This window comes from Anabas testudineus, chromosome 7 (genome assembly GCF_900324465.2).
Source record: "Anabas testudineus chromosome 7, fAnaTes1.2, whole genome shotgun sequence".
Classification (NCBI taxonomy): Eukaryota; Metazoa; Chordata; class Actinopteri; order Anabantiformes; family Anabantidae; genus Anabas; species Anabas testudineus.
This window is the reverse complement of record NC_046616.1, coordinates 860,409-888,147: the sequence shown is the minus strand read 5'-3', so window position 1 is coordinate 888,147 and position 27,739 is coordinate 860,409. Positions and strand designations below refer to the sequence as shown.

General features: G+C 41.7%; 1 protein-coding gene across 3 annotated transcripts; it reads right to left on the bottom strand.

The window, feature by feature from the left end:
• Positions 1-26,939, bottom strand: gripap1 (GRIP1 associated protein 1). 3 transcript variants are annotated; one of them, XM_026367431.1, is made up of 29 exons: positions 26,794-26,939; positions 24,424-24,490; positions 22,212-22,273; positions 22,026-22,052; positions 21,278-21,385; positions 20,915-21,077; positions 20,556-20,722; positions 20,072-20,111; positions 17,569-17,735; positions 16,554-16,601; positions 16,409-16,440; positions 16,089-16,136; positions 15,595-15,694; positions 15,359-15,436; positions 14,564-14,656; positions 13,387-13,521; positions 12,775-12,870; positions 11,898-12,008; positions 11,439-11,540; positions 11,248-11,361; positions 10,777-10,854; positions 8,901-8,996; positions 8,279-8,335; positions 7,944-8,043; positions 6,007-6,137; positions 4,688-4,804; positions 4,301-4,394; positions 2,767-2,930; positions 1-2,333 (listed from the first exon to the last, which is right to left on the bottom strand). In XM_026367431.1, exons 1-29 carry the CDS (start codon positions 26,839-26,841, stop codon positions 2,256-2,258), a joined length of 2,721 nt encoding a protein of 906 aa, XP_026223216.1. In that variant the 5' UTR covers positions 26,842-26,939; the 3' UTR covers positions 1-2,255. The 3 variants fall into 3 exon arrangements, with proteins under 3 accessions (XP_026223216.1, XP_026223218.1, XP_026223217.1); XM_026367433.1 differs by having other exon boundaries at positions 17,569-17,639; XM_026367432.1 differs by lacking the exon at positions 14,564-14,656.
• Between the last annotated feature and the right edge of the window lie 800 nt (positions 26,940-27,739).

Here is a 27,739-nt window from a genome sequence, read left to right as displayed (position 1 = left end):
TCGTTGTCAGACAGTATTTTATAGTTTCTCATAGTTACAATAATTAGCGTCATGATCATCAGTGTCATAAATAGATCAGTCGATTCTTCGTACAGTTAGAAGTCAAATCACAGCATGTATATACAGATTTAAACATGTCAAACAAAAAGCAAAAGGCCGACTCACTGCCCAGTACATAGACTGATCCCGCTCAGTCAGTCCGATCTGACTCTCAACACTTTTATCAGGTACTGAAATGAAAATTTAGACTTTGAATTCATCTTTTCCAGTTAAGATTTTTTAAACTGACACTTCTTATAGTTATTAAAGGATCTCTGGCTGCAGAAAGAAATTCATTCTTCACAACATCCATAAACGAGTGGAGCTCCACTGAAAAATACTAAAACATCCGATTTTCTGCAATGTCCAACAAAAATGAAGCAGATTTACAGGCAGTTACAACATAAAACTGTCTGCTGCAAGCACTGAGTGCAAGACGTAGTCAGGGCCTGGTGCAGAGTATATTCCAGGATGTAGTCAGAGGCCATGTAGCTAAAGCTGAATCCAAAGTCCAGGAGAAGAAAGGCAAAGCAGACAGGAAGTGTTCGTCTTTCAAAGTTACTCGGACACAACACTCACAACATGACTTTGTTCTGCAGCAGATCAGAATAGTCCCAAAAACTAAAGTGTGCGAAAATGTTAAAGTAATCCAAAATAAAAAACGGTGAATTATCCACAAACCGAGTGAGTGAGCTGCTTTTCACTTGAAAGGTTTTATCCAGAACAATCCCAGCGAGTAAAAGACGTTCCACTTAAACAAGCTCAAGTTTTTTTAAACTAGATAAATTCTTGACATTCTTTTTTTTAATTAAAACCCAAAAGAGCATCTGAATAGAACTCTTTTTAAATCCAGACTACAGGAAGAAAGCTTCACATAGTAACTGATGATAGGCTGTTAGTCCAGGAAATAGCCCCGGCCCAACACAAACATAAAAACTGGGGGAAAAATGAATTGAAAATCCGGAAGAGTTAAAAGATGGAAGCAGTGATTTAAGAGGTGGGGGCTGTTTGATTTTACAGGGTGATTTAAGAGGTGGGGGCTGTTTGATTTTACAGGGTGATTTAAGAGGTGGGGGCTGTTTGATTTTACAGGGTGATTTAAGAGGTGGGGGCTGTTTGATTTTACAGGGTGATTTAAGAGGTGGGGGCTGTTTGATTTTACAGGGTGATTTAAGAGGTGGGGGCTGTTTCGTCCTGTGTTTCACATTTCATGGAGGTCGTTGCTGGGTGTTAACCCCCTGTCCTGCTGGACCATCTGTTCATCTACTCTGTAGCTTGTTGTGGTGCGTTTTCAGTTTTCTGACCAACAATCGCGTTCATTTACGTTACGTTTACTTACAGTAATCAGTAAAAATCAGGTTTCACAGTTTAAGATTCGACTGCTGCTGGATGTAGTTTATGTTTCGGGTCAGATTCAAACTAAATGTTAAAGTTTCCATTTCTTACAAATCTCAAATTTTCTACGTCTGTTTTCTTTTCAGATAGAAGCTGAAGAATCATCCCCACCTGAAATCCAGAACATAGTCACATCCATGCCTACACAAAGTTCCAGGCCGACCCACTGCTAGAGCGACTGATGAGGACCCCCCCTGCATGTGACCTGAAGCTCAGCTTAAAAAGACGAACGTTGACTTGTCAAACTGAACCAAAGCTACAGTTGCAATCTGAGAAAAGTCTTGCACACTAAGACAATCCAGGACATAGACAGGCCCTAGGGTTTTTTTTTTAGATGGAATATTAACATTTGCAGACAGAAGGTCCAGGAAATAGCCAGGTCACCACAGATAAACTTTACATAGAAACCAATAATACAGACATAAGCCATGTGTCCAGGACATAGCCAGGGATCAAACAGACCTCATAATGTAAAAAAAAAAAAGAAACCAGTGGAAGCAAACACAGTCAGTCATAATGTGTTTCCAGGTGATAGCCAGGAGTCAGTGGTGCAGTCTAAATACAGTACATTCACAGCAACATAAATGAGTCTTAGTTTCTCCAACATTTAGTCAAAGCCCTGCAGGCAGATCAAAATAGTGACATGTCAACAGCTCCAGACAGTAGTCTGAGCCCACAGCAGGTCTCACATAATGAATGCAGCAAATGGCAAAAGAAGAGTTTGTTCCAGGTGTTAGTCGGAGCACAACCCATACCTTCCCACCAGCTGGACAATAGTAGTGACAAGGAAGGGAATGAACGGATGGATTCAGGTGATAGTCTCACCCCGAGCCAGGTGCAACACCAGTACTGTTCTCTTTACTGAGGCGGACTATTTCCTGGGACAAAAGCTCCAGGTCCTGCAGAGACAGAGATACGGTTAGTAGACTGGCGGATGAGAATGATACTGTTGACAGCAGGTGATGATCACCTGCTTTTGGCTTGTTCTCTGATCTGCCGTTTCTCTGTTTGTATGAAACTTTATATTTTGGATCTTTAAAGTTTGAAGAGTTTCCGTTTTATGCTGATCATGATGAAGTAAAACTAACGAATTTCCTGCTTTTCTGAATGAACTGGTCATTAAACATGATCTGATCTTCACCAGTTGAGTCCTGATCTTTCGTGTCCTTTACTAAACATACAGAGTGAAGGTGCGCCGTACATGCGGCTGCGTGTTTGGGTGTTTTTATCAGTCACCATAGATCTAAACTTTATGTTTAATGGTTGTGTTCAACAAAGACTTGAAAGATCAGGACTGTGTTTTATCAGAGGGAGAGAGTGTGTGTGTGTTACCTTCTGCAGGTGCATGTTCTTCGTCAGCTGCTCCTCCAACATGTTTTGCAGTTTCTTGTTCATCTCTCGCAGATTCTCGTCTCCTGGTTTGACCAGATCTCTGAGGACGGAACCCAGACCTCCTCTGTCTCCCTGAGATCCTCCAACAGCACCGCCCGACACGTCTGAGAAGAGAGGAGACGCTGCTACAGTCAGTTCTTCTGTGTTGGTCTCATTTCCACTGTTGAACACTGGTTGCGTATTAAAGAGAATAAAGCTGCTGATTCACCTGAAGACTTTTTACAGCAGCTCTGAGGCCTTTTTAAAAACACTTGAGCCACCAGCTGCACGTTAACCCTCCACAGCAAACACTAAAAGCCTTTACAGGGGCGACAGTACAGCGATAAAACACAAGGAGGGTAGTGGGAGCCACTCCGTCTGCTGCATCCACACACACACATTCTGAGGTCAGTGAACCAGACTCAGGCCCCGATCAGACCCGATCTGCACATCTTTAGAAAATAAACAGGCAGCGGAGACGTCGCTCTGACTTTTCAAACATCATCGGTGCAGCAGGTGGAGGCGGTGTCAGGATGTGGGCATGCACAGCTGCCAAAAGACCTGGAGCTGCTGGGTTTCTCTAGTAGAGCAGCAGCAGCGGAGGACACCGACTGTGCAGAGTAAATATTTAACACCTGAACATCTGGATTATAGCTGCAAACAGCTGCCTGATCAACCACCTCTGCTGTCCTGGTCGACCTTGTTTCTACTCGTTGCCTCCGACTCCGTTGCTCAGGTCTAAATTTATTCTAAATGAAAATTTCCTTTCTGTAGTAGTGTCAAAATGTAATGACCTTTGAACTTTGTCTCTGGAGCAAGGCACTAGTCCTTCAACTGTTGCCTAGCAACCTGCAGCAGGTTATATTAACAGTTCACGTCTCATATCGGTACCAGGTTCCGAGTCCAAACGAACAGCCAGTCAGACTGCAGGTGGTTTGGAGCCTGAATCCATTTCACGTCCTCAATGAACTGCTCGTGTTTTAGATTTGAAGAGCTCAAACTTCCTGTTGCTGATTCTTCAGTTCTGAGTGTATTCACACCAGAAGAATCAGAGTTTTAATTTTTTCCATGACGCAGTTAGTTTAATATGTTCACTTAATTAAGGCAGCAGTGAGGTTTTAGCAACACGAGAGTTCAGATATTAACAGAGAATAAACGTGAACTGTCCACAGGACGTTTCTCTGAGCATTTGCTCCTGTAGATAAACTCAGAGGAAGCCGAAGCCGCAGATTAGAGTGGTTATAATGAAGTGTCACCAACAGGTTAGAGACGAGCTGAGTCGACACGAATCAGGACATGAATCAAGATCATCTGAGCAGTTTAAAGAGCTCTGACCAGGAACTGAGAGTCCTAACTGCAATATGGCCAAAACATCAAGCAGGTGATCAAACTTATTAGTATTAATGTGTTCGTGCTTTCAACCATCACAGACGGGTTGATGCTGACTCATCAGACAAACTGTAGCTGCTGACGTGACAGTGAGAAAACATGTTACCTCTACGGCTGTCCATCACGTACGTCTCTATGATGGCACTCTTCCTGCAGATGTCTTCAGCCATCGACGAACAGCTCACCTCAAGATGTTTCACCTGCAGAACAAACAGTGTGTTTGTTCCAGAAAAAAAAAGAAAAAAACACAAATTATCTTTTGATTTCTGAACCTTCATCCAAACAGACAGAGAGAAGGTGTACCTACACTAACAGATGAAATACTGACACATTAATGATGCATCATCAACAACACGAACAGGCTTCAAGCTTAAAAACAGAACAGACACTGGAGCAGGACATAACGAATGTTTATGATCGTTCTGGAGACTTTGTGATGTCTGACTGAAACGGGACATTTAAATAGTGGTCGTGGTAACAGACACATCCTCACCTTCTCCTCCAGCATCCATTTCTCCTGCTGAACCTCAGCCAGTCGCTGGAACAGTTCTCCGACCTCGTCATCGGACAGTTCACCTGGGCGCTGAGACTGAGGACTGCCTCCTCCAGACTGGCAGACACACAGAGACATGTTGGTGCATCAAACATCAGCTCAGACTTCACCACAGTTTAACGGAGGTAAAATACTTTCATTCTTCCGAACATCAGCTGCTTAACAAAGAATCTCAGTATTATAATATAATATATTGTATATTACACATTTAGCAGACGCTTTTATCCAAAGCGACTTACAAGTGAGGTACAAGGCAAAAGCAGGGTACGTGTAAGGAGGTAGGCCACATGAATGAGAACCCCCGACCTTCTGCATGGACAACAGTGATCTCACCACTACACTATCAAGCCACCTGGCCCCCGCCCCTGGGATCACTGCAGCACATGCAGCTATTGAACTTGTGAGTGGTACATCGGAGTGGAGCTGTTCCTCAGTGATAAGACCTCACTGAGGTCTGACAGGCGTCTTAAACCGTTGTCAGAAGTCACGCACATCACGCTTGATTCTCTCTCAGGTGATGATGTAGCGCGTACGCCGACCTGTCGGTGGAGTTTCATGTTGTGACAGAACCTGCCGACTCTATTTACAGAGTTTCTATCAATAGAAACACGCACGGCGTCAGGAGGTAAGAATAGCAGCAGAGAACTTCAGAGACCAGATCAATGGAAAACGGTCTGTTACAGAGGACAATGGGACATTACGGCTGTGATCGCCATGGTAACAGCAACAGACAGACAGAGGGGTCTGTTCGAGAGGTTGTGACCCTGCCACAGAGGTGAATGGGATGGATTCTGCTTCTCTACAGACAGTGCTCATGTAAATGTCTCACAGAGCTACTGCACCTCCCACATCTCTGTAAGGCATTGTGTGTGTGTGTGTGTGTGTGAGCATCGAGCGAGGAATTACACTGTTTGTCACATTTAGCAAATGTTTCTCTAGTTGTTCATCCAGCGTTTGTTCTCAGCAAACCTCATGTGTGCAGCTCCGACTCTGTAAATGGGGAAAAAGACTGTGGGTAATGACAGATGATCTATCTACTGCGTTATTGGTCGACCGAATCGACGATTCAATGTCAGACATGACAGACACGATGATTTCTGACTGGACTGTGTCCTTTGAGCAGTTTAACCATCCAACGTCCTCTGTAGCTGAAGAGCGTTTATGAAAAGTGGGAACTCCACATCACCAGTCGATCGAACTGTGCAGTGCAAGTCGAACAGTTTCGGATTGAAGAGGGTTATTGCAGCGTCTTCACCCACCTTGTTCTGATTGGCCGGCGGAGCCTCCTTCATCATGTCTCTGTAGGAGAAAGATGAGACAGAGGACGAGTCTCCAGTCTGCTGAGTCCGACTGGGACTGTTGATCTCAGACAGAACCAGTTCCTCCAAACCTGAGAGACAAGGGAAGAGCATCATGATGAAAGGCTGTAGAATATAAACGTATTTGTGTGATTAGGAGACATTTACGTCAAACAGAGGCCTGAGAGGAGAATCAACACAAACCCAATGATCCTTAACGCTGAGCCCTTAACGAGAGCAGTGAAAGATCCACTGGCTTTTAGGGAACATTCTCTGACTTATATTTAGAGGATATATCCAGGATTTATGTTGACCCTGATGAATTCTGGATATGTTCAGTCCTCTGCACACTGGATGTTCTCCTGGTTTAAAGGGGCGGTCTGCTCGAGGTTCAGAGTTAAGGTTTAAAGGGATGAACAGTTATCAAAGAGCAGACTGTTCCTTTAGCAGCATGGAAAAAAATGAGGTACTTATACTTTACCAGTTTATTAGTCTTTCCACCTTGTTACTTTTAATTCTCAGTTCAAAGTAGTGATGTTGTACTTTTCCTCCACTACATCATGTATCTGACGGCTTCAGTAACTTTCCAGATGCTGATGGCTAAAGCTGAATCTAATTAAGTAATAAATGCTGATTTTTATTCCAGATGAAACAGAACATAAAGGATAAAATCAGCTCCACCTTTACCTTCTGCTAAATTAGTGGAGCACATTAACATCAATAACTAATGATTAAAACATATTCCGTCCTGTATAATGACTACTTTTGCTTTTTGTACTTGTTTTTAATCAGTAATTAGTACTTAGCACTAATTAAAATGTTAAATAGTACTTGCTTTTACTTGCTTACAACTATTTGTACTTTTCCCTCTATATATTTGTGAACTCTTGCTACGTCTCATTAACGCCGGAAACCTGAAGACTGAACCGTCCCTTTAAGCCCGTGGACCGTCCCTTTAAGACAGGTGCTGGAAGTGGGCAGTAAGATAAGTAGGCTACTTTAAAATGTCTGATTCTCAGGTTTGTGCAGAAAAGGCTTTTAAACATTCATCACTACTCATAGATTATACATGATGCTGAGGACAGAGTGTGTGTGAGTGTGTGTATGTGTGTGTGTGTGTTGTGTAAAAATGAGTAAAAACTGTGACGGAAACACTGTTAAAGAAAGAAAAGCCCCAGAAAACACACAAAGAAAAATATTATCTGAGAAACAGCAAAAAATAAACACTGTGTGTGTGTGTGTGTGTGCGTGCTGCCTGCAGACGCCAGTGTGTCCACCTCAGCTCTGGGATTCGGAGCGCTGCATTAAATATTAAGCAGAAGTTTCTGGGCTGAGCCAAAACCTCCTGATGCAGGATTAGCACTGCGTCGATTATCGTACCCATCGGTCACGTTACAATCACATCTCAGCCACTTAGGACACACACAAACACACACAGTGGCGAAGTGCTGCTGTCTCTCCTTACTGGAGCGTTTAAAAGGGAACACCGTCCACTTAGGGTGTTTAAATACTCTGCTTTACGTGATTAGTAAGCAGCAGAACACCACAGCTTTAGAAAGTCTGCTACCAACAAAAGCCTAAAGTACGGTTACTGTGTATTCCCTCCGACAGATGTGCACACGGACATGTTCCCCATATGAACACTACAAAACATAATGGCAACTCTGGACAGTAGCAACAACAGGAACAAAAAGAAGCAGCAGAAGAAGAAGAGCTCCTCACACCGTGGACACAGACACAGATTATCAGCAGTTTTCAGTGTTTACTGACCTGCAGACAAAGATTCTGGGATTTTAGGAAGGACTAACATTCATCCAGCTACTTTTCTCTCTGCAGACAAACTCATTTATTGATCTTATAATACACCGGAGGCGGAGCCACCTGTTCAGCGAGTGTACCTGTCCTGGTCTTGCTGTTGGTCAGGATCTCCTGTAGTCTCTCCTGCAGTTTGTCTGCTCGCTTCCTCTCCAGATGCAGCTGCCGCTTCAAATCCTTCAGCTGCGAACACACACACACACACACACACACACACACACACACACACACACACACACACACACACAGGGATTTACTTTCTAATTATTATTTTCAATGCATGGCTGCTCTTAAATTACTCTGTAAAATCCACCCTCATTCTCTATTCAAACTCCACTGTTTGAGTATCCATTCATCGCTCTGTCCATCAGTCCACTCATCCATCCAGTCACATCAGTCAGATAAACATCCAACTCACCGCCGCACTGCCCTTCTTCTCCAGAATCCTCTGACCGTCCACAGTGTCCTTTATCTCCTGCAGAGACAGAGCAGATGGATGATGGTCACACATTATAAAAAGGTTCAAGATTACAGGTAAGTTTATTCCTGATGGGATATAATACAAACACAAGACAGAAAGTACCGAGTAGTGAACGTGAGAAACGTAACCAACATCATGTTATTAGTCTGTCTCTCTCTCTTTGACTCCCCTACTCTGTCAGTCTAGATGTGTGGATGTAGAGCTCATTCTTTCAAATACAAATCCCAAACTTTCTCACAGTGATGTGACGTGTAAATCCAAAGCTCAGGTGCAGCACAGCGCTGCAGTAAGTTGGGTTTTATTTTTGAACAAAGGCTGATTTCCTACAAGCTTCTCACTGTGGCTTTGATCAAACAAACAGGAGAGGAACTATTTTCAGTGGCGAATTAATCAACATTTATCTTCTAGTGATTATTTGTGGCAGCAGGATGGGGAATGAAGGACTGAGTCAAACTAAACTACAGAGTTGTGGGTCACTGACTATGGAGCTCTGAGGAACACAGTTGGAATAAACTGATTTTCACATGGGATTTGCTGACAAACACAAATTACACGTTACCTGTTTGAGTTTCGCGATAGTGTCGCTGTGTTCATCCCTCTGTTTCTCCACCTCCACCAGCTGCTGCTTCAATCCCTCTATCTCTGACTGCTTCTCCTGAAGGACACAAACGGTCAAAGACAGTTTATTTATACAACAATAAGACAAGTTGTACAGCTACACACGATCAAAACAGCGTAGACAGAGAGAGAGACCCTTCTTAGAAACTTTTCTTCTACTGCCCTCTCTCCTCTCATTGGGAGTAAAGGTTGAAAGAAATATTAAAAACAAGCTACATCATCATCCACCCCTGCACTCTTAATCCAGCTGACCAGGGGATTAATTTAAAAAAAAAACTGCATTTAATTCTCTGCTAATCTTTTGCTGGTAATTAATTTAACTGAAATCTACATTAAAACAGTGACAGGCTGCAGCCGCCCACCTGAGAGAGAAAGAGTCATGTAATTCTGCAGGAAAACATCCAAGTTTGCTAATTCCCTGTAATAGCACACACCTTAATCACCAACACACAGTCAGAGCTCATCAGGCAGAAATGAGCTTTGTGTTCATTGGTGAGGCGTTCAGATTTTATTACACTGAAATACAAGCAACAGAGCAAAACGAGCAACACGAGCAGTAAAAGGAGAAAATCTGGGGCCCTGGTGGCTGAGGGGCGTTGGATGACTGCTCTGCTGCGTCCCTGGTTCAAGTCTGACTGAGATGCAAGTTATTGCAAATCTGACGCAGATAAAATAACAAAAGAAAGGTTTATTCTGTGCACTCATGAAAACTATCCTGAAGATACCTGATTATTTTATTTTTGACAGCGCTGTTACCGTTTGAAGTTTGATAACTGATCAACTCAAACTCGCAGTACCTGACGAGCCCCTGACCTGCCTGCTAATTAGACTTCTCTCACCATTAATTAACTGTTGTTATTAACTTTCCTTGTTCTGCTCGTAGCAGCAGGCCGTTATCCAGCAGATAACACACACAGACCAGTTATCAGCAAACTCAGTCTCTGAGGAAACTGTTTGTCTCTATAGAATTTCAGAGAACTGCAACAATTGCCTGGACATCTGATTGGCTGAAATGACTCATTACATCCCCAAAGATATGTCCCATGATGCACAGCAGGTTGTGCTTTATTGGTCGGTTATCAGACTCTTTAAATCACCTGAAGAACCTGTGAACCTAATCACTGTTGGACCTTTTAATAAGTTCAGGTGTCTGAACTTTGAATATCTACTGCTACTTTTCTTAGTTCTCCACCTGTCAGAAAGTTTTAGGCATCGTTAAACAACAACACTCATCACCAGGAGGTCATCTGATCAGTGTCCATTAATTAATATTAATTAATTAGGATTTTATTGCACTTTGAATGTTGATCCCACGGTGTGCCCCCTTTGAACACTATGGTACATGGCTGTAGAGAACAGAACAGAACCCACGGCTCACAGAGTTCAGGAATGAGTTCTGGTGACCGACCCACCTCCAAGTCAAACCTCCAACACACTTTTGATGTCAGCTTGTATAAAAAACGGGTCAGTGTGGTGACAGGAAGCAGCAGAGGAAGAAAGTCCAACATGCTGACAGATTGTGTGAATGTTCTGAGTCTCTAACAGACTGTCAGTGCTCACATGAACCTCCTCCTCCTCCACTCTGATCTGCCGTTAACAGGATTTAGCCTGGCTGTGTTGCCATGGAGACAGCTACACTTTAATTAGAAACACACATTCAATTAGAGCTGGACCAGATTCAACATGCACAATACACCTACACACAGTGCACGTACAAACAAACGCCCACACACACATTTATTTATTTTTATACACACATAACACACATATAACATCTTGATCTGTGTGTGTGTGTGTGTGTGTGTGTGTGTGCGTACCTCCAGCTGACATGCGTGTTCTTTCTGCAGCTGTTTGATGTTCTCCTGATGTTCCAGTGATTTTTTCTCTATGTTCTCCTGCTCACACACACAGAAAGACAAAGTCTGATCAAAGTGCTGAACAGCAGTCAAACTTTTAACCATGTGAATAGATGGTGGTGAAATACACAAGACATTTAACAGGAAGTACATTATTTAGTTTAAAAAGGTAAAGAACAGATTTAGAGGTTTAAGGAAAACACTCACAAAACAGAAAAATCCAAAAATTAAAAACAGTAAATAAATAAATAAACACAGGCTGGATAAAATGACCACAAACAGACACACAGCACGTCTGCTGTGGACACTGTACAAATCTGAAACACACACTGTGTCCAGAACTTCCTGCTGCATAAAAAACTGTGGAAACACAAGGAAGGAGCTGGTACCAAAGACTCAGTCACTACTTCACTGAGCACCCAGTACTCTGACCTCTGCCTCTTTGAGACGTCTCTCGAACCAGCCTTTGGTTCCCTCCATAGACTGAACCTGAGCCTGCAGCTCCTCCACCTTCTGCTGAAGACCCTCCAACTCCTTCGTACGAGCCTGAAACACACACGACAACACATCTAAAACTCTGTTAGCAGTAGAAAATGAGTCATGAGGATGTTTGCCCGTTTTACCTTTTCATCCCTAAGCTGCTGTCGGATCTCTTCCTCAGAGCGATTCTTGTCTTCGTGGAGTCCTCTGAGTTCCTTCTCATATCGAGCCCTCACCCCGAGGATCTGAGCAGGGAGGAGAGGAAAGAAAAAGAGAACAGCAGAAGGAAAGGAAACAAGGAAAGGAGAGGAAATAAAGGAGAAAAGGAATAAGAAAAACAGACAAGGGAAGAGGACAGAAGGGAGGAAAAGGAAAGGAGAAGAGACAAGGAGAGGTGAAGGGGGAGGAGATTGGTGTTACACACATTTTTAAAACACAGCTCAAGAGACGAGAGCAAGAGTCAGGGAGCATCTAAAAAAACAAGATTCAAAGACAAAGTGAAGTAAAGCAGTGAAAGGACACATCGAAGACACCTCCTGGAAAAGACAAGATGAACATCTGCAGCTGGAGCACAAAGACAAGCAGCAGCAGCTCTGTCTCACCTCCTTCTCATGCTGCAGTTTTAGGTCTGACAGCGCCTCCTTGTGGTCACACTTCTCCTGGGTTAACTGCATGGCCATGTCGTCCAACATGGCCTTCCTCTTCTCTGCGGTCTGCGCGCACACACACACACACACACACACATTAATTTCCTGCAGACTTAGCCCAATAACAGGAAGAAAAGTTCCCACAGTGTGACTGAGTAAAGAGGTACTTGTACTACCACAATGGTAGTACTACCACATTTGTAGTACAAGTACACTGCTAAAAGGCAGAAAGTGTGTACATCCAACCACAGTTAGGTAAAATGAGTCTGCTCCCCCAGGAGCTAAGACCTACAACTAAATATGGACTTTTCTTTTCTTCCTGCATTTTATCCATTTACTGTGATGATTAACAAATCTTGAAGAGGAAGCATTAGAAGTAGTTTCTTCAACATGTTATGATTATTTATATTAATCCTAATTCAATATTATTTATTTTACTGTTACTCTTCTGACTGTATGTGGATTTAGTCTTTTCCTCTTTCTTGTGTGAACTCTTTATTATTATTTATTCACCTGTTCATGATGTTTGGGATGAAAATTATCATCTTTATGAGCTTAATGCTGTCATGTGTTTGTTATGAGTCTACTCAGGTTAGGGTTATGCTGAGGGACTAGTGGATGCATTATATCAGTGAGTCCTCATAACTATAGAAACACCAACATGTGCCATCCTGTTCCTTGATCAGATGCTTGCCATCGACGCCCTGCTGATGATCCAAAATGCAGCAGCATGTTTGATGAACAACTCAACAGCAGCTCTGTACCTGAGCTCCCCGATCCAGGTCTACAGACCCTGTCTCCCACTGAGCTCCGCCAACAAACAGTACACTACCTTTTTAGCCTCGTCCAGTTCTCTCAGTGTTCTCTCCTTCTCTTGTTGTTCTTCTGTTAACTGCTCCAACAACTTCCTGTTAGAAAAACTTGACTCCTTAAAGAAATAGAATAAATAAAGGATTTACTAGGGATGAAATTGGTCCAATATATTGTGTCACAACACAAATCAGGCTTTCCGGTACAATGCGTTGACAGTCCAGGTTAAAGCTCCACTGATGTTTCAGGGACTCATTTGACCCGCTGAAAATCCAGCATGCCTGAAAATGTGTCTTGGTACAGTCTAAAAGTTTGTGTAAAATGGCCCAGAAAAGTTGCTGATGCTGCTCACACTGGCTTTATTTTAACATGAACCTCCTCACATCGTGTACACATCCTCCAGTTTAGGTTTTCTGTTTGTGGTATTTTATGTTCTATGTGCAGTAAAATGCATGTGTGATCATAAAGTGCAGTTTGCATCAGTTAAAGAAAAAATGATGCAGTCCAATATTGACAACTATTATATACTACTATACTACTACTATATTTGTGTTACAGGCCCCAAATTCAGGTATCGTGGAAACACTGAATAAAGCAGCTTTCATGTTATATGTGTGTGTGTGTGTGTGTTTACCTGCAGCTGTGAGTTGAGGTCGTCTCTCTGAGCTAACAGACTCTCCTGTTCAGCTCGTCTCTGCTGCAGCTCGGTCGTCAGCGCTTCCTGCTGCTCACGCAACAGATTCATCTCCTGTGTCTTCACCGTCTGGATCTAAACATGATTTAAAACCTTTATTTATCTTTAGTTTTCATTTCGGTGAGCAGCCTTCAGTGCAGAATGTGATAATGGAGATTATTTGTGAGTCAGTATGGAGCCACAGAGTACAGACAGTGTGTACAGTAGACATTTAATGCAAAAGAAACAAAGAGATGAATTAGTAAGTGTAATTCATAACAGCTCTAGTCAGCAGCAGGAGGCAGCAGATGTTAGAGAACTGACAGTAGACAAACGATGACAATAGAGTCTCACATCTACTGGACCAGTCCACAGGGTGCAGGTAAGTAAAGTCAGCAGTGAAGCACAGGAGATGGAGACAGTTGAAGGCCGACTCAGAACATGAATAGATCCACTATGTGTGAGGTTTAAGACAATATTAAATGTTCTGTCCCTGGTTCTCAGAGAGGAAGTTTAAGGCTCTAGCTCAGTTTTAAAGAACGGCAACTAGGAAATGTTATTGAGACCTAAATTAGTTTGAGGCCATCAGTCTAAAATGAATCTTCTAGGTAAGGACTCGGGGTAACATCAGAGGAATAATTACCTGTTGAGGAGAACACAGGTTAATCCTGAGAGCACTGTTCTCCTGTAAGATGGGTTACAGTTTCATACTGAGCAAGACTCAGCTAAAATTGTTCAGGCGATTCATGTTTAGTCCCTGGGTTTGAACTCCTTTATGATGATGAACAGTTCTAGTGTTGTGTTCTTAGGGTTCTTTATGTCAGTTTACACCCATTTGACCAGTTCTACGGCAGTTCTGGTCAGGGTTCTTAAAATCAAGATGATCAGGGGTCAGTGTTGCTGTTATAAAAACTGGTCATTCTGTGGTGTTCTACATGTTCTAGAGCAGGGATCTAGGTCTCGTTATGGTGTAGATAACATGCTGGGTTCTACATAATGTTCTCACTGTATATTACATGTATTAAGGCAGCTATGTTAGTCCTCCTCTACATGATGTGTCACAGTGTTAGGGTTCTATGTCATGTTCCCAAAGTACATTTCCTGTTTTAGCAGGAGTGCTGTTCTCTTGCTTTATTACCTGTTCTAGAGCAGCTAGGTTTGTCCTCAGAGCATCGTTCTCCTGCAGGATGTTGTCCACCTGCTCCTGACTGACTGCACTCTGATTGGCTACCTGCAGTACCAGCGCACACCAGAGATAAGGGGATGGACAGAACCAAAAGGAACATGAAGTCGGAAAAGGAACCGGAAAAAAGGAGCAATAAACATACCAATAAAAGTACAAAATAGGCATTAATGTAGAAAGGAATTAAAAGCAGAAACCTACAGGTAAGTGAAACAAGAACAGGAAGACAAAAGAGAGGGATGAGAGAGAAGGAGAGAGCAGATCAGAAACAGAGCAGCAGACACCGGGCGATCCCACTGCCAGAGGGATATTGGAAAACACATTTGTATTTTTTCCATCCCATGAAAGGCTCGAGTAAGAAAAATCAATGTTTATTATCGAGCTCTCTCTCCCTCTGTTTTTACACCACATTTGTTTCACCTTCTGAAAACTGTTCTTGGTCAGTACGAATCACTTCGACACAGAACAGGCCCAGTGATTTGTTTTGGTTTCCAACCAACCAGTCCTCCCCGCTGCCTCCAACTGTCACCTTCTTCACCTTATTGCTCCTCCTTTAGCTCTCTGCTAAAACTCCTGAACACAATACAAACATGTGGCTCCTTGTTCATCTGCACTCTCAACCTTTATCACTCTGTCCGACAGTTTCTTGCCCACAGTCTTCATTTTCACCTTGGTCAGCTCCAGTCCTTCCACCTCTCTTCCTTCTCTTTTAATTTCAGTATTTCCTCGTTATGTTGTTGTGTGTGTTACCTGGTCTTTCAGAGTTTGCAGGACCAGTTCGTGCTCCTTCTCTTTGCTCTGCTGCTGCTCGGTCAGCTCTGCCACCATCTGAACCAAAACACAAACACAGGTTAGGATCTCTGGATTTCAACTAAAGTTAAAACCTGTAGTTGGAGAAGAGGCAGTTTGCGTAAAAATGAAGAACAACTTTATCATCAATAGTCATAGTGAAGCGTGAAGGTGAATTGGTGTCATTGAACTGTGACCTGATTAGCTGACGTGAGATCCGACTGCAGTTTCAGGATTCGAGTGTTCAAGGCCTTCAGCTCCTCATCTTTCCGCTGGTTGATCTCATCGATCTTTGTCCTGCAGAGAAACAGAAACAGAACAGGTCGACACGAGAAACATACAACAGACAGCAGCTGTTAAATATGCTGGTTAGAAGTGGTGATAATCGTACCAGTAGTAGCAGTAGAGGCTGTAGTGATAAAGGAGTACAAAGTATAACAGTAGGACTAATACTAATACTAGCAGCTGTTCTAATAGTACTGTGTCGCAGTATTTACAGTAACTGTCACAGTAGTTGTGGCAGAAAGAGATGTATTAGCAGTAGAAGTAGCTGTAACCTGTGGTGGAAAGTGGAAAAAGTGTTGATACATTTTACTTAAGTAAGAGCTAATACTACTACTTATATTGTACTATGACAGTAGTACTGGTAGTAGTACAGTAGAAGTGAGTGCAGTATAAGTGTGGTTCTGACCTGCTGTCGTTGTACAGCGCCTCCTTTTCTCCCTGCAGACGCTGAAAACTGCACAAAGACAGAAACACAAACATTTCCATCCATCACTGTTTCTGTTTCAGTTGTGATCAGTCTGAAATGCACCAACACAAACACTGTGAGACTCTGTGTAACATCTTCTTCGTGGTCTTTTAACTTGTACAATGCTGATTTTTTATTTTGTTTGTAAGGTCTTAAACTTTAAATACTGTAAAGTGCTTTGAGATGACTTCTGTAGTGATTTGGCTCTATACAAATAAGATTGAATTGAATTCAACAAAGAAATTTTACTGATATCTCACCTCTCCTGCTTCTTCTTCAGTTTGTCAGACAGCTGCAGGAGACACAGACAGGAAAACAATTAGAACATATGGTAAAGGTTTCAGTTTGTGACAATAGAAACATTCGATCAGTAGAAAGATCAATCAATGCCAGGACTAAGTTTACCTTTGTTATCTCCTCCTGCAGTTTGGTGATTTCAGCTTGTTTGGACGCCTGCAGGCAAACATCAAGACTTTCAGCACAGTCTCACAGTGAATCACATTTAGAAAGGATTCATTATCCAACTTACTGCAACCTTCACACTTCATTAGGTACTCTGTACAACTGTTATAATAATATACACACTAGTACTACAGTAACTCCTGGTTAGGTAACACACTAGAACAACACCAAGACCGAGATTTAACAACATACAAGACATTTCCATTACTGTGATTCTGTGTTTCTATGATGAATAATCATGCAAACAGCTCAGTGGAAGTGAAAACCTTTAGGCAGTCTTTCAAAGAATTCTTTCCCTCTCCCCATGTCTGTTAATGACTACCAGAACTGTTAACTGTCCTTAACATAACGATCAAGAGTCTGCAATTATCTGAAAGTATGTTTCTAGTTAAATGTTACAGAACATTTAAAAACTCTGAATAATAAAAGACTGTGAAAAGGACACAAGCTGACGTTATTAAAGAGCTGCAGAAGTCTGTTTGTCTGGTACACGCTGACATTTCACCACTGCTTCCTGTCATGAATTCATTCGTTTTCTCTTTCACAGACAACATGTGGTCATTTCATCTGCAGCTGCTTAGATTTTAATCTTTTCAGTTTGCTCTGACTCACCGGAGACTGCAGCAATACAACGATACTTCATTTACACTACTGGTATGATTAATATTTAAACGTTTGGTCAGGTTATTTATATAATAACTAATAATAACTAAATGTAAATCTTTAAAAAAGGCTGCAGGTTATTTTTGATGTTGAACAGGGAGCAGAATGAAAATGAAACTGTGTTAATAATGTGACTGGACAGAGCTACAATTAACTAATATTTAGTCTTAGTTATATGTCAGTTTCAATAAATTCCCCAGTAAACGTGTTGGTCAACTAATTCAAATATCACTGAGTGCAGATGTTGTCAGCCAGCTGACTTGCTCTGCAGGATGTTCAGTGTGGGTGTTCGTACCTCCAGGTGGTGGATCTGCTCCCTCAGCAGCCTCTTCTCTTCCTGCTCGGTGTTCAGTGCCATCTCCAGCTCTGGTCCAAAGCAGTGAGTTATTGGACAGAGAGCAGCCGACCAGCCTAGCGCTGCCTGCTTAGCTACAATCTTCTCTACGCTCTTCTCTGACAGGCCTAAAGGGGGCGCCGCACACAGCAGGGGCAGTCTGTTAGGCCAGACACACACTACACAAGCTCCTCACGCTACATGACGTCTGTAAGGTTTTCTATAGACGAGTTTGACCAGGTTAGAATCTGGGAATTTTCTGTCTGAGCTGCAAAGTCAAACACGGCTGTGAAACCTCTCGGTTTACTGGTGTGTTCAGGTGCCTTCACTGACAGCAGGTTTATCTGAGCTCTGCGCTCTGAGCTCAGAGTTTCTGTATGCAGATCGTTTTGTTTGTCTAGCTATGAGTGTGTCACTCATGACTCAAGATGTTCACAGTCACTTCATTTTTGTTGTTAAAGGCATCCTGTGGAGCGTGACATGTCGCAATGAAGCAGCGGTAACAGCTGAATACACGACATGTTCTGGTGAGGAACATGTGAAGAGAAGCTTTGTTGGCTCCACAGTGTACTTCAATTTATGACCAATTATCTCTGTCACCATTGATTCTGAGCATTAAAAGCAAAACTCATTAAGTAATGATTAGGAATCAGTGTTATGTAGTAAAACCCTTAACCCTTTCAACGAACAGTAGATTTCCTTCTACAGCTGTGACCTTTTAACCTCTAAAGTTAGTGCTGTTTAATGTTTCACCTTCACCCCACCAACCGTCATTAAACTACTTAACACTGGATAAATGGTCAGTGAAGCACAATAAAATGTGTGAATTTGTTTTGGTTTTGCAGCTTTGCCAGATGGTACCTTATGTAGTACATTAGTGGGAAGATTTCTTAGAAGCCTCATTAATGCTTCGTTTGCTGATGTTCAGTTGTTCTTCAGCTTGTAGTGTGTGTCTGCCCTGAGCCATCTAGCTGCTCTACGCTTAAATAATGACAGGTTGCGGGTTTGTCATAAATTCCCAAATAAAAACCAAATAATGGCCAGAAAGAACAAAAACCTTTAAGACGTGGAATTACCTGTACTAAAACAGATTAAAGCCTTTCCACAGGCAACAGAGTAAAGGCAAGTATTTGAGAATTTATGTATAAAATATTATGTACATATAAAAGGGCCAAACTGGTCGGCTTCTTACAAACACGTCTTACAAATCATCAACAAACAAATCATACATCAGCTTTAAATTTGATTTCCTTCCTGGAAGCTGATGTTGTCACAACAAACTTCTGCAGAGATAAAGTCTGTAAGTCACCCTTATGGCTTTTATTTACATCCTCCACACGATGCACAGCTCGGCCTGTATGTGGATATTTTCTACTTTACGTCATAGCACCACAACTCAAAGTGTCGCCACACAATCTAAACTGCCTCAAAACTACAATAGAGAACTGAATAGGCTGATGTTGGATCATCTGCCGTGTGGCCCTGGTCTTTTAGAGTGACAGCGTTAAACTCAGACTCATTTGTTTATAGTTTATCAAGTTGCTCCATTTTTTTTCTGTGATGTAATTAACACAGAGGAAACTTGAAGGTGTCCACATTAAGTCATCACAATGACAGTGGAAACAGTCAAAACACCAAAGAAAACTTAAACTAAACTGCTTTCTACTCTGGGTTTTTGCACAAACAACCTGCGCTGACATGTTTAGATGGTGACTGTGCTGGATTAAGTCTCTGCAGATTATTTTCAGACTAACTAGTTTGGTCCTTTTAAGGATGTGAGAAGGTCGTTAGTGAGCAGATGAAACAGGTAAATAAAGCCTGGCCATGATTTAGTCTCTGAGATACACGTTACAACACATCAGTTCACTGCGCATGTTAAAGAAGAACTGGGGACAGTCTATAATTTTCATATGAATAATAAATCCCATTCTCATGCTCAAACCCAGCACTAAATGATGTGTAATAACAGAGCCTGAAATATTATGCTTTATCTTATGATCCACATCTTCAGCCTGTATTGATTTGAACCTGAGATTTGATCATTGTAGAAGGAAGATGTGTCCATGGATGGTTGTTGTTATTATTATTTACTGTTATTCGTATTTATTAATAATCTGTAAAATTATCCAAATGATGCTGAAATGATCTGATAGGGGATATAATCTGACAAAAATCAAGCAAAGAAAAAACACACAGCCCTTTAAAATGAATGAATTGGTACAGTGTGTGTTTAGGGAAGGGTTAAAAAGAACAAGCAGCAGAAAGCAAAGCTTCATGTGACCTTAGGGAACATAACTCATATTTCTACAACTGTGAAAATATTTCATGTTTACTGTTCAACACTTCTTCTTTACTGCACCTTCCTTCTCAGCATATTTAACAATAAAACAAACACATGCACACATTACTGAATTATAACTGTCTTAAAAGAAGACGCTGTCTGCAGTGAGATGAAGACACTCACCATGTAATTGCTCCTCTTTCTTCTCCAACTGAGCGTCCGTCTGCAAAAACAGAAGTAAAAACATTAAAATTACATTTACACAGTTATGTCGATGATTCCAAGGACATTTTCTATCCTGTCTGTGATTCTCAGTTTCTCATCATACCTGTTCTCTATTTACACAGAACAGGTACCAGACACGCTCGACTAAATTAATGATTTCACCACCACTTTGTTGGCCTCTGAACAAACTTACATCAGCTTTATTTGGACAAGCTAACGCACTGTAGCAAACATGACAGCAGCCAAAGACCGTTTTCAAGCATAGCGCTGTGTCATGTGCAGGTGTGTTTCCCACCCTGTGATAAACCTCTCGCCCCATGGCCCCCTAGAGGTAACAAATCAATCTGCAGTGACTCCACTACAGGTGTGTTTAAAGGTGTGTGATCATGACCAATAGGAATGAGCAGCAAATTAACTATATGCAACTCTTCCTGTCAATCACCTGTTCCAGTCTCTCATTGGTTCCCTCTGCTGCTGGTTCCTCCCCTCTCCCTGTAACATCAGAGATTCCGTTGGTGCTGCCTGGCCCGTCCGTCTCCGTGGTAGCACTTTGGTTGCCCTGGACAACCGCGTGTCTCTGCATCTCTTTGTCAAAACGTTCCTGGAGGGCTGCAGGAGAATCACACCTCAACTGTTAGGCACATTATATTTGTTAATATTCTTGACTTGATGAAGATCAGATCACATTTTATGACTAATTAATGCAGAAACCAGCTACCACAGCTTCCAGCTGCCATCTGTAGTAGCTGCGTCTCGGTTTCACCATCCTGATTACACCAGCAGCAGCCTGCAGCAACACACCTTTCATTTTCTTCTGGAGGGTGGAGTTCTCAGCCTGGAGGTGGAGCAGTTCTTCATCAACAGGACTGGAGGCTGGGTTGGGTGGGGGACTAGATGCCGACGCCTCTCGCCCCTCCTTAAGGCCCTTGTTCTCCTGTTCTAGCTGCTCGATCTGTGTGCACAGCTGGAAATAAAAGAATCATAGTATTAACATTAGCGGTCAGCACATTACACAGTAATATAGTCCCAGACATGGGATTTGTGGACAAGAAGAGAAACAGAAAATAAAGTCAAACCTGCTTAGACTTCAGACAGAAAACTTAGTTTCTCTATTTTATGTGTTAATCTGAAATATTCTCTGCAAACACACACTGTAATAGTTACCTTGGAGAGTTCAGTCATCAGTGTGCTGTTCTGTAGTCGAAAGTCTTCCTCCTGACTGTGGAGTTTTCCCTGAAGCATCTCATTCTCACTCAGCAGTGCATCCACCTCCTGGATAAAACAACCAGCGTTTATGGTTAAATTATTGTCACTGCACAAAAACAAAATGGTTAATTTGCTTTAAATATTTAGACTCACAACATTTAGGGATTTGCAAAAAATCATACAAATAGACAGTTAGTTCAGAAACTATTTAAATGTAATGTAATTAATACAACTCACCTCAGAATAAGTGAATTAATTACAATTAAAAACCAAAATCTCTCCTTAATAAGTATTATAAGTATTCAGACCATTAATTCTCCTGAATAGAGTAAGTATCTGCAAGCTTGTATAAAATGAGAATGTAGAACTTTAAATACTGTTTCTCAAAGAGTATGTTACATTTTGTACTCAAGTATTTTTTCCTGTTAGGATAGTTTATACTTTTACTAGTAGTAAGTATTATCAGGTGATGACCAGTGACTGATGTCTTCAGACTGTTTGAGCCTGAAGAGTTTAGTTTTGTCTCATCACACAGAGTCTTTGTCCTCATGTTCTCAGAGTCTTTAACGGTTGTTTAACAAACTGAGAGTTCATCGAACCATAAAGGTCTGATTGATGTAACATTACTAAGACGTTTGTTCTTCTTCAGGTTCTCTTATCTGTGCAGTGTGTGTGTGTGTGTGTGTGTGTGTGTGTAAAAACTCACCTGAGCTTTTTTACTCTTATTCAGAGCCTGAGGAGACAAAAAGGAAAAACACAAAATATAAAATGAAAGTAAAACAATTAACTTTTGGTTATTTCAAACCAATTTGAACATTCTGGAGTCAAACCTTCAGACTCAGATAAAATTAATCCACCTGAATTTCAAACTACTCTACAAACTGTTTTTTACCTTCTGTGCTTTGACAAAATCTCTTTCCAGAACCACGTTCTTCTGACGGACGACATTGAGCTCTGTAACACAGAGACATCATCATTAATCTGTCAGAAGGAATATGACACCTACAGCAGGTCGTCCTCAGGACCCAGTGACCGTGTGAGGAGGGACTACTGAGCACAGAGTTTGAGTGTACACAAACTCAATACTCAGATACCAGCTCCCAGAATATTACTTCACTGCAGGTCTACTGTATTTAAGCAAAGTACTTGTGTAAATGTAGTTATGTGACTTAGCACCTCTGCTAGTGAGGGCAGACACAGAGACACCAGAGACTCTGAAAACGTTTTCTGGATTCTTCCCCAGTCAGATTCTAGTCTGAGCCAGACAGCTCAGTTCTGTTCCCATCAGACCACATAACTTCTACCACATGTCTTCTGACTAACTGAGTTATTATGAGCTGTCACAGAGACATTGTTCTGCATTAACTACTTTTACTTTTCATCAACACTTTATTGACAGATGAACACTCAATATTTAATGTTATTATTTTAATATTACATAATTAACATTTAATGTACTTTAATACTTTTCATACATTTTACTCCTTATACTTGCATACTTTTACTTAAGTGAGACTTCAAATGCACCACATTTGCCTCTAATTGATTATTTTTACACTCGACCACTGGAGCTGTGCCTCTTTCCCCTTCGGGGTGTAACTGAAGCCAAGCCCAAAACGACGACACAAGCACCCACAGTTATGTCTTCCAGAACTCCGAGACAAGGTTAGACCTGATCTGTGGATTTGGAGAGTGGTTACAGCTCTACTCTCCGTCCAGCGGTCTATAAAACCCATCAGTTGTCACAGTGACTCAGTTTATTGCAACTGCGTTTTTGCGTTTTGTCTGTTTTACAACAGTGTGGCTCAGTTTCACTACACTGAACATCCCGTCGCTGTCTTACAAACCCCATGTCCCTGTCCTTACATAGACACTGCAAATGCCCCGACCTGCATCTGCTTCAGTGTTTATTACTACACATACAGTGGACCTATTCAACATGTGTTCTTTATGATACCAGACCGTCGCTGCTACATGCTCCGTCATCATTTCACCACAACAATAAAACTCCGCTGTTGCTGCTGCAATATACACGTTCACTTACTGTAGTGTAACATGTGGTTTTAGAACTGTATGACTTCATCAAACATACTGAATTCAGAGTGAGGTTCATTCATGAGCTCTGATAAAGATCGTGCATGACCTCACTCAACAGTGTTTCTCACTCTGCAGAGTATTTATAGTTCAGGCCTGAAGTATTTGGATCGGCTGGGAGTATAAATTGTTTATTGTGACATTCAAACTGACACAAGCTTCACTCGATGCAAATATGCAGTGATGTCAATGGGCAACAGTCATGTGACAGACAATTAACTTCCAACATGAATCAATTTAAAAAGCGCTCTGTCTTGGCTTCCTGATTATTTAACATGTTTAATGGCGGGAAAGTAATGTAGAAATTGTAAAAACAAATCACCGACGTTGTTGGTGTGTCTAGAGACGACAGAAACAACCGACCAATCACAGCTGCTCCTTACTGAACTATTATCACAATGGCAGAAAGATCATCTGTAATGTTCTCTTTAAGCAAAATCACCTACTCCTCATCTAAGGTCTCTCAGACGTGTGTTGAAATCTGTCACCAGTCTGTGGTATTTAGAGAATTTCTGACCATCAGTGTGGCGATGAGGAGATGCCACAGACAGCACACAGCATCTAACTATTAAAGCTACACAAATCTTTAAGAAGGCTTGTAAACGATTAGAAACACATAGTGCTTTTTCACAGTTCTTAAGATATTTAGGTGTTTGTGGAAAAAAAAGAAATTACACAGGTAACCTTCAGGGAACAATGTTGAGCATTCTCACTACTTTCTGACGTTTGATTCACCAACAGCAGATACCTCTAAAGGACCGGGGCCACAGGACTGAGGACTGGTTGATTTTACTTTTCTATTCAGACAGTTATGAATTCAGATGAGAGACTTTTATGCTCTTGCTGAGCAGTTGACCACTTTACACGTTATAGTGCAGCTTTAATAAATTGCTGTGTTGTGTTCCTTGTCGTAAGTGTCACTATTGTAAAAACCTAAGACCAGTAATTAAAGCTCACTGCACCGTCAACCCACATAATCAGTAAACCTGGAAAGTACTGAGGTGTTTTACCAGCCGTGTTCTTCCTGAGATCGTCAGACAGCTGATAGTTCTGAGTCCGCAGCTCCAACAGCTGAGCCTGAAAACACAAACACACACTTCACATTATCACCTTACATCATTCTCACTGCGCTGCACATTTAATAATCCAGTTTTTAAAATGGTTTAAGAGGAGTGAGTATCACTTAGATAAACGTAAAGAGATGTGGTGTGACCGACGTCGAACATACAACTCTGTGTTTCAACACGTCAGAGAGAGAATGAGATGAAAACAAACAGTTGACAGATGACAGACTACCTAGTGAGCCCCAGGCTTCATCCAGCTGTCTCTTGTTAAGACGTCCTGAATTGATCCTAATTAGCCGTTTTTTTTAGTTGATTCTTAAAATGCAGAGAACAATCTTTGCATTTGTGCCTGTGAGCCATGTGTGCAGTTGTTATTTGATACTTGCGGTAGGTTTCTCAATTCAGGCTGTACAATGTGTAAAACACCTATATTGTGGAAAAACGTTTATTACCACAGGCACAGGTTACTTTAAATTAGGCAGCAAGATGATTGATAGAGTCGTGTAAACCATGATGTTAACGGTTATCTATGCAGACCATCTCAGTTTGCAAGACAGTCGCCACTCAGGTCGGACAGATGACTCTGACTATCTTAGCAGATCTACAGAACACCTCTGTGTGTGAGAGAGGGAGAGGCTGATCTCAGATCTCAGTCGGTTTATTCAAGAATTTATCTCTGACTACACCATGTGAGGTGACAGAAGTTCAAGGTGTACTCTGCTTTATTTACTCTGTCCATATTGGAGGCCTAACATTAAATTACTACCTAACAGCTGTCAGCAAACACCAGGCCGTGTAAATTAACATTAGGGAGCAGACCTTTCCTCCACAACAAGCGCAGCATAAACAGCACATTAGCAGAGCAACAGCAGCAGCTTTGGTCCTGAGCGTGTGTGGACACAGGAGGCGTGTTGGAGGTGCTCAGAGCCTAAAACCTAAAACTGCATGAAAAAAAAGACACACGGGCCAAAAATATTTTCCAGGTCACATTTACACACAGAGAAGAGGCCACTGAAGTGTGTTTTTATTTTACCAATGTACTCAGTTTACAGGAGAGTTAAAAGAGTTATTACAACCAAACCAGCCTCAATATGTCCTCAAACACAGTCGACTGAGCTTCTTCACATGCTGAAAGTTCTTTTTCGTGTTGCTGCCTTATGCCGACACCGAGCAGAACCCCCCTCCTACTGTCTAAAACCAAAATCCTGTAGTTTCTAATGACAGACATGACAGTAATGTACTGTTTCACTTTGACACTACTGTTGTCTCTAGCTCAGTGTTTGTTTGTGCTGACCAAACTTTTATATTTCTTGAATTTTCTTTTCCACTGTTACTCAAGAAGTTTGTGGAAACTTCTGTTTAGAATCTGCAGCATTTAAAATCATTTAAATCTCACACTAAACCACAATATCAATTTGAAAACAAAGAGTTATTCAGTTCTAATGAAGAGTTAATATCAGTGTCTCTGCCAGGCTTTCACAAAGGTTTTGCAGCTTAGTAACAGAAAAACCTTTTAGGTCCATAGTTCTTAAGGAGTTTTTTGAACATCCATTTTACCTGATCCATCCTTCCCTCCTGGTCCTGCAACACTGCAGACATTTTCCAAATAGACCTTGTATTTGGGTGCTCCTCCATAATAAACATAATAATAATAATTACCACCTCTTTAAAATAGTTTAGGTGCTTCAGGCTGGATTAGTCTGCTTTGTGCCAGCTGTTCCTAATAGACTGGCACCTGTGTGTAAACAGCATCAGTGTCAGCAGTTAGCATGCTAACAGGTGACAGTGTGACCGCACTGAGCTAATTCAGGTTTATTTGTACACACTTGGTGACTGACTGTGTGTGTCTTTCCATTTAATGACAACACTGAGCCCTGCAGATCAACGATGTTAGCCTGACTCAGACCCCGTGACTCTCATCAGGGCGAGGATCCCGTGCATGCTAACATGTTAGCTAGCAGGCTAACTGACAGAATGTAAATACGCGTTAGCCCGGACAAGGCTGAGCTAAGCTAACTGCTCTGAACACCGAGCCAGCGTTACGACACTGGACTGCTCCGTCAACGGAGGATGGTTCTTGTTCAGTTTGTCATCAGTCAGAACCGAGTCCACGGGGCCGTCAGCGGCCTGACTTTATTACATTAATGACCATCTCTAGCTTTAATAATGAACGGCTAACGGTTAGCATCAGCGAGCTAACGTCTCCGGCAGTGATGCCGCGGCTGACTACGTACTGACAGGTGTTCCTCACAGCACTGACAGTTACGTGCATGTGAGCCCACCGACCTGAAATAACAACCGCCGCGTTTTTCTTACCTGCATCCGATGGAACTCCTCCTCTGACAGAGCCTGTGACATGGCCATGTTTACCTGGGCTGCCAGCTAGCAAGCTAAGCTAGCGGAGGAGACGGAGCTGCTCACAGAGAGGAGGAGACAAAGAGGAGCTCTCACTCTGATGCAGTTTCCGAGAACGAACGGTGAGCTGCTGCTGTGTCTAAAGGGCTGGTTCACAGTTTTTAGTAGTTTTTAATTTCCTGTCCACTGTAAATGTCTGAAGTCTCTAACGGGGCTCTTTTGTGTTTTTGAAAAGAAAAACGCTATTTATTCTTTTAATTTTATTAATAATTGAACATTTCCTTCTACAGATAAAACATTTTAAAAACGTGTCAGTTTAATTCACTCAGACTAATTTTGACAGTCAACTTTCAATTGAGACCAGACTTTGAAAATGATTATTTTGTGTTTTGAATATGTTATTTTCAGTAAAGACTAGAGTCCCTTTCCTCTCTGCCATTGCAGCCAAACACCGTGACCTTGAAGCTTATGTATATATAACTACAAAAAAAGAAAAGACACAGGCGGTGCTTCCTGAATGAGACCTCCTCAGTGAGCTGCTTCTCTTCTCTCTAACCTGCTGGAGAACCTGGAGATGTCACAGGTCACAGTTGAGTCACTTTGGACTCTGTCTCCACCTGTTTCACATTTGCATGAATAAAAAGTGAACTTTTGTCTGACTGCACCATAAAATCTGTAAATGTGAATGTAGTCAAACCGTACAGTTGGAGGACAGGTCTGCATTTGCTATATTAATTAAACTAAATATCTGCTTTACATGAGAACATTAAATAACTATGGATATAACAACAATAACTAAACAGTAACTTAAAGTTGAACACTGAGGTTTCTAAAAGCAGCGTGAAAACTTCTTCTTCTGCACATGGTTCTACAGAAAAGATTTACTTTCCTGTTGTTATATCATGCT

Bases quoted from the DNA above. Each gene is read 5' to 3' on its own strand.
- gripap1 (XM_026367431.1), bottom strand. From the start codon at position 26,841: ATGGCCATGTCACAGGCTCTGTCAGAGGAGGAGTTCCATCGGATGCAG. The intron at 21,386-22,025 runs GTGAGTTTTTAC...TGTTTTATCCAG, and splicing joins ATAAGAGTAAAAAAGCTCAG to GAGGTGGATGCACTGCTGAG. The intron at 6,138-7,943 runs GTACACTCGCTG...CTTGTCTCTCAG, and splicing joins CAACAGCAAGACCAGGACAG to GTTTGGAGGAACTGGTTCTG.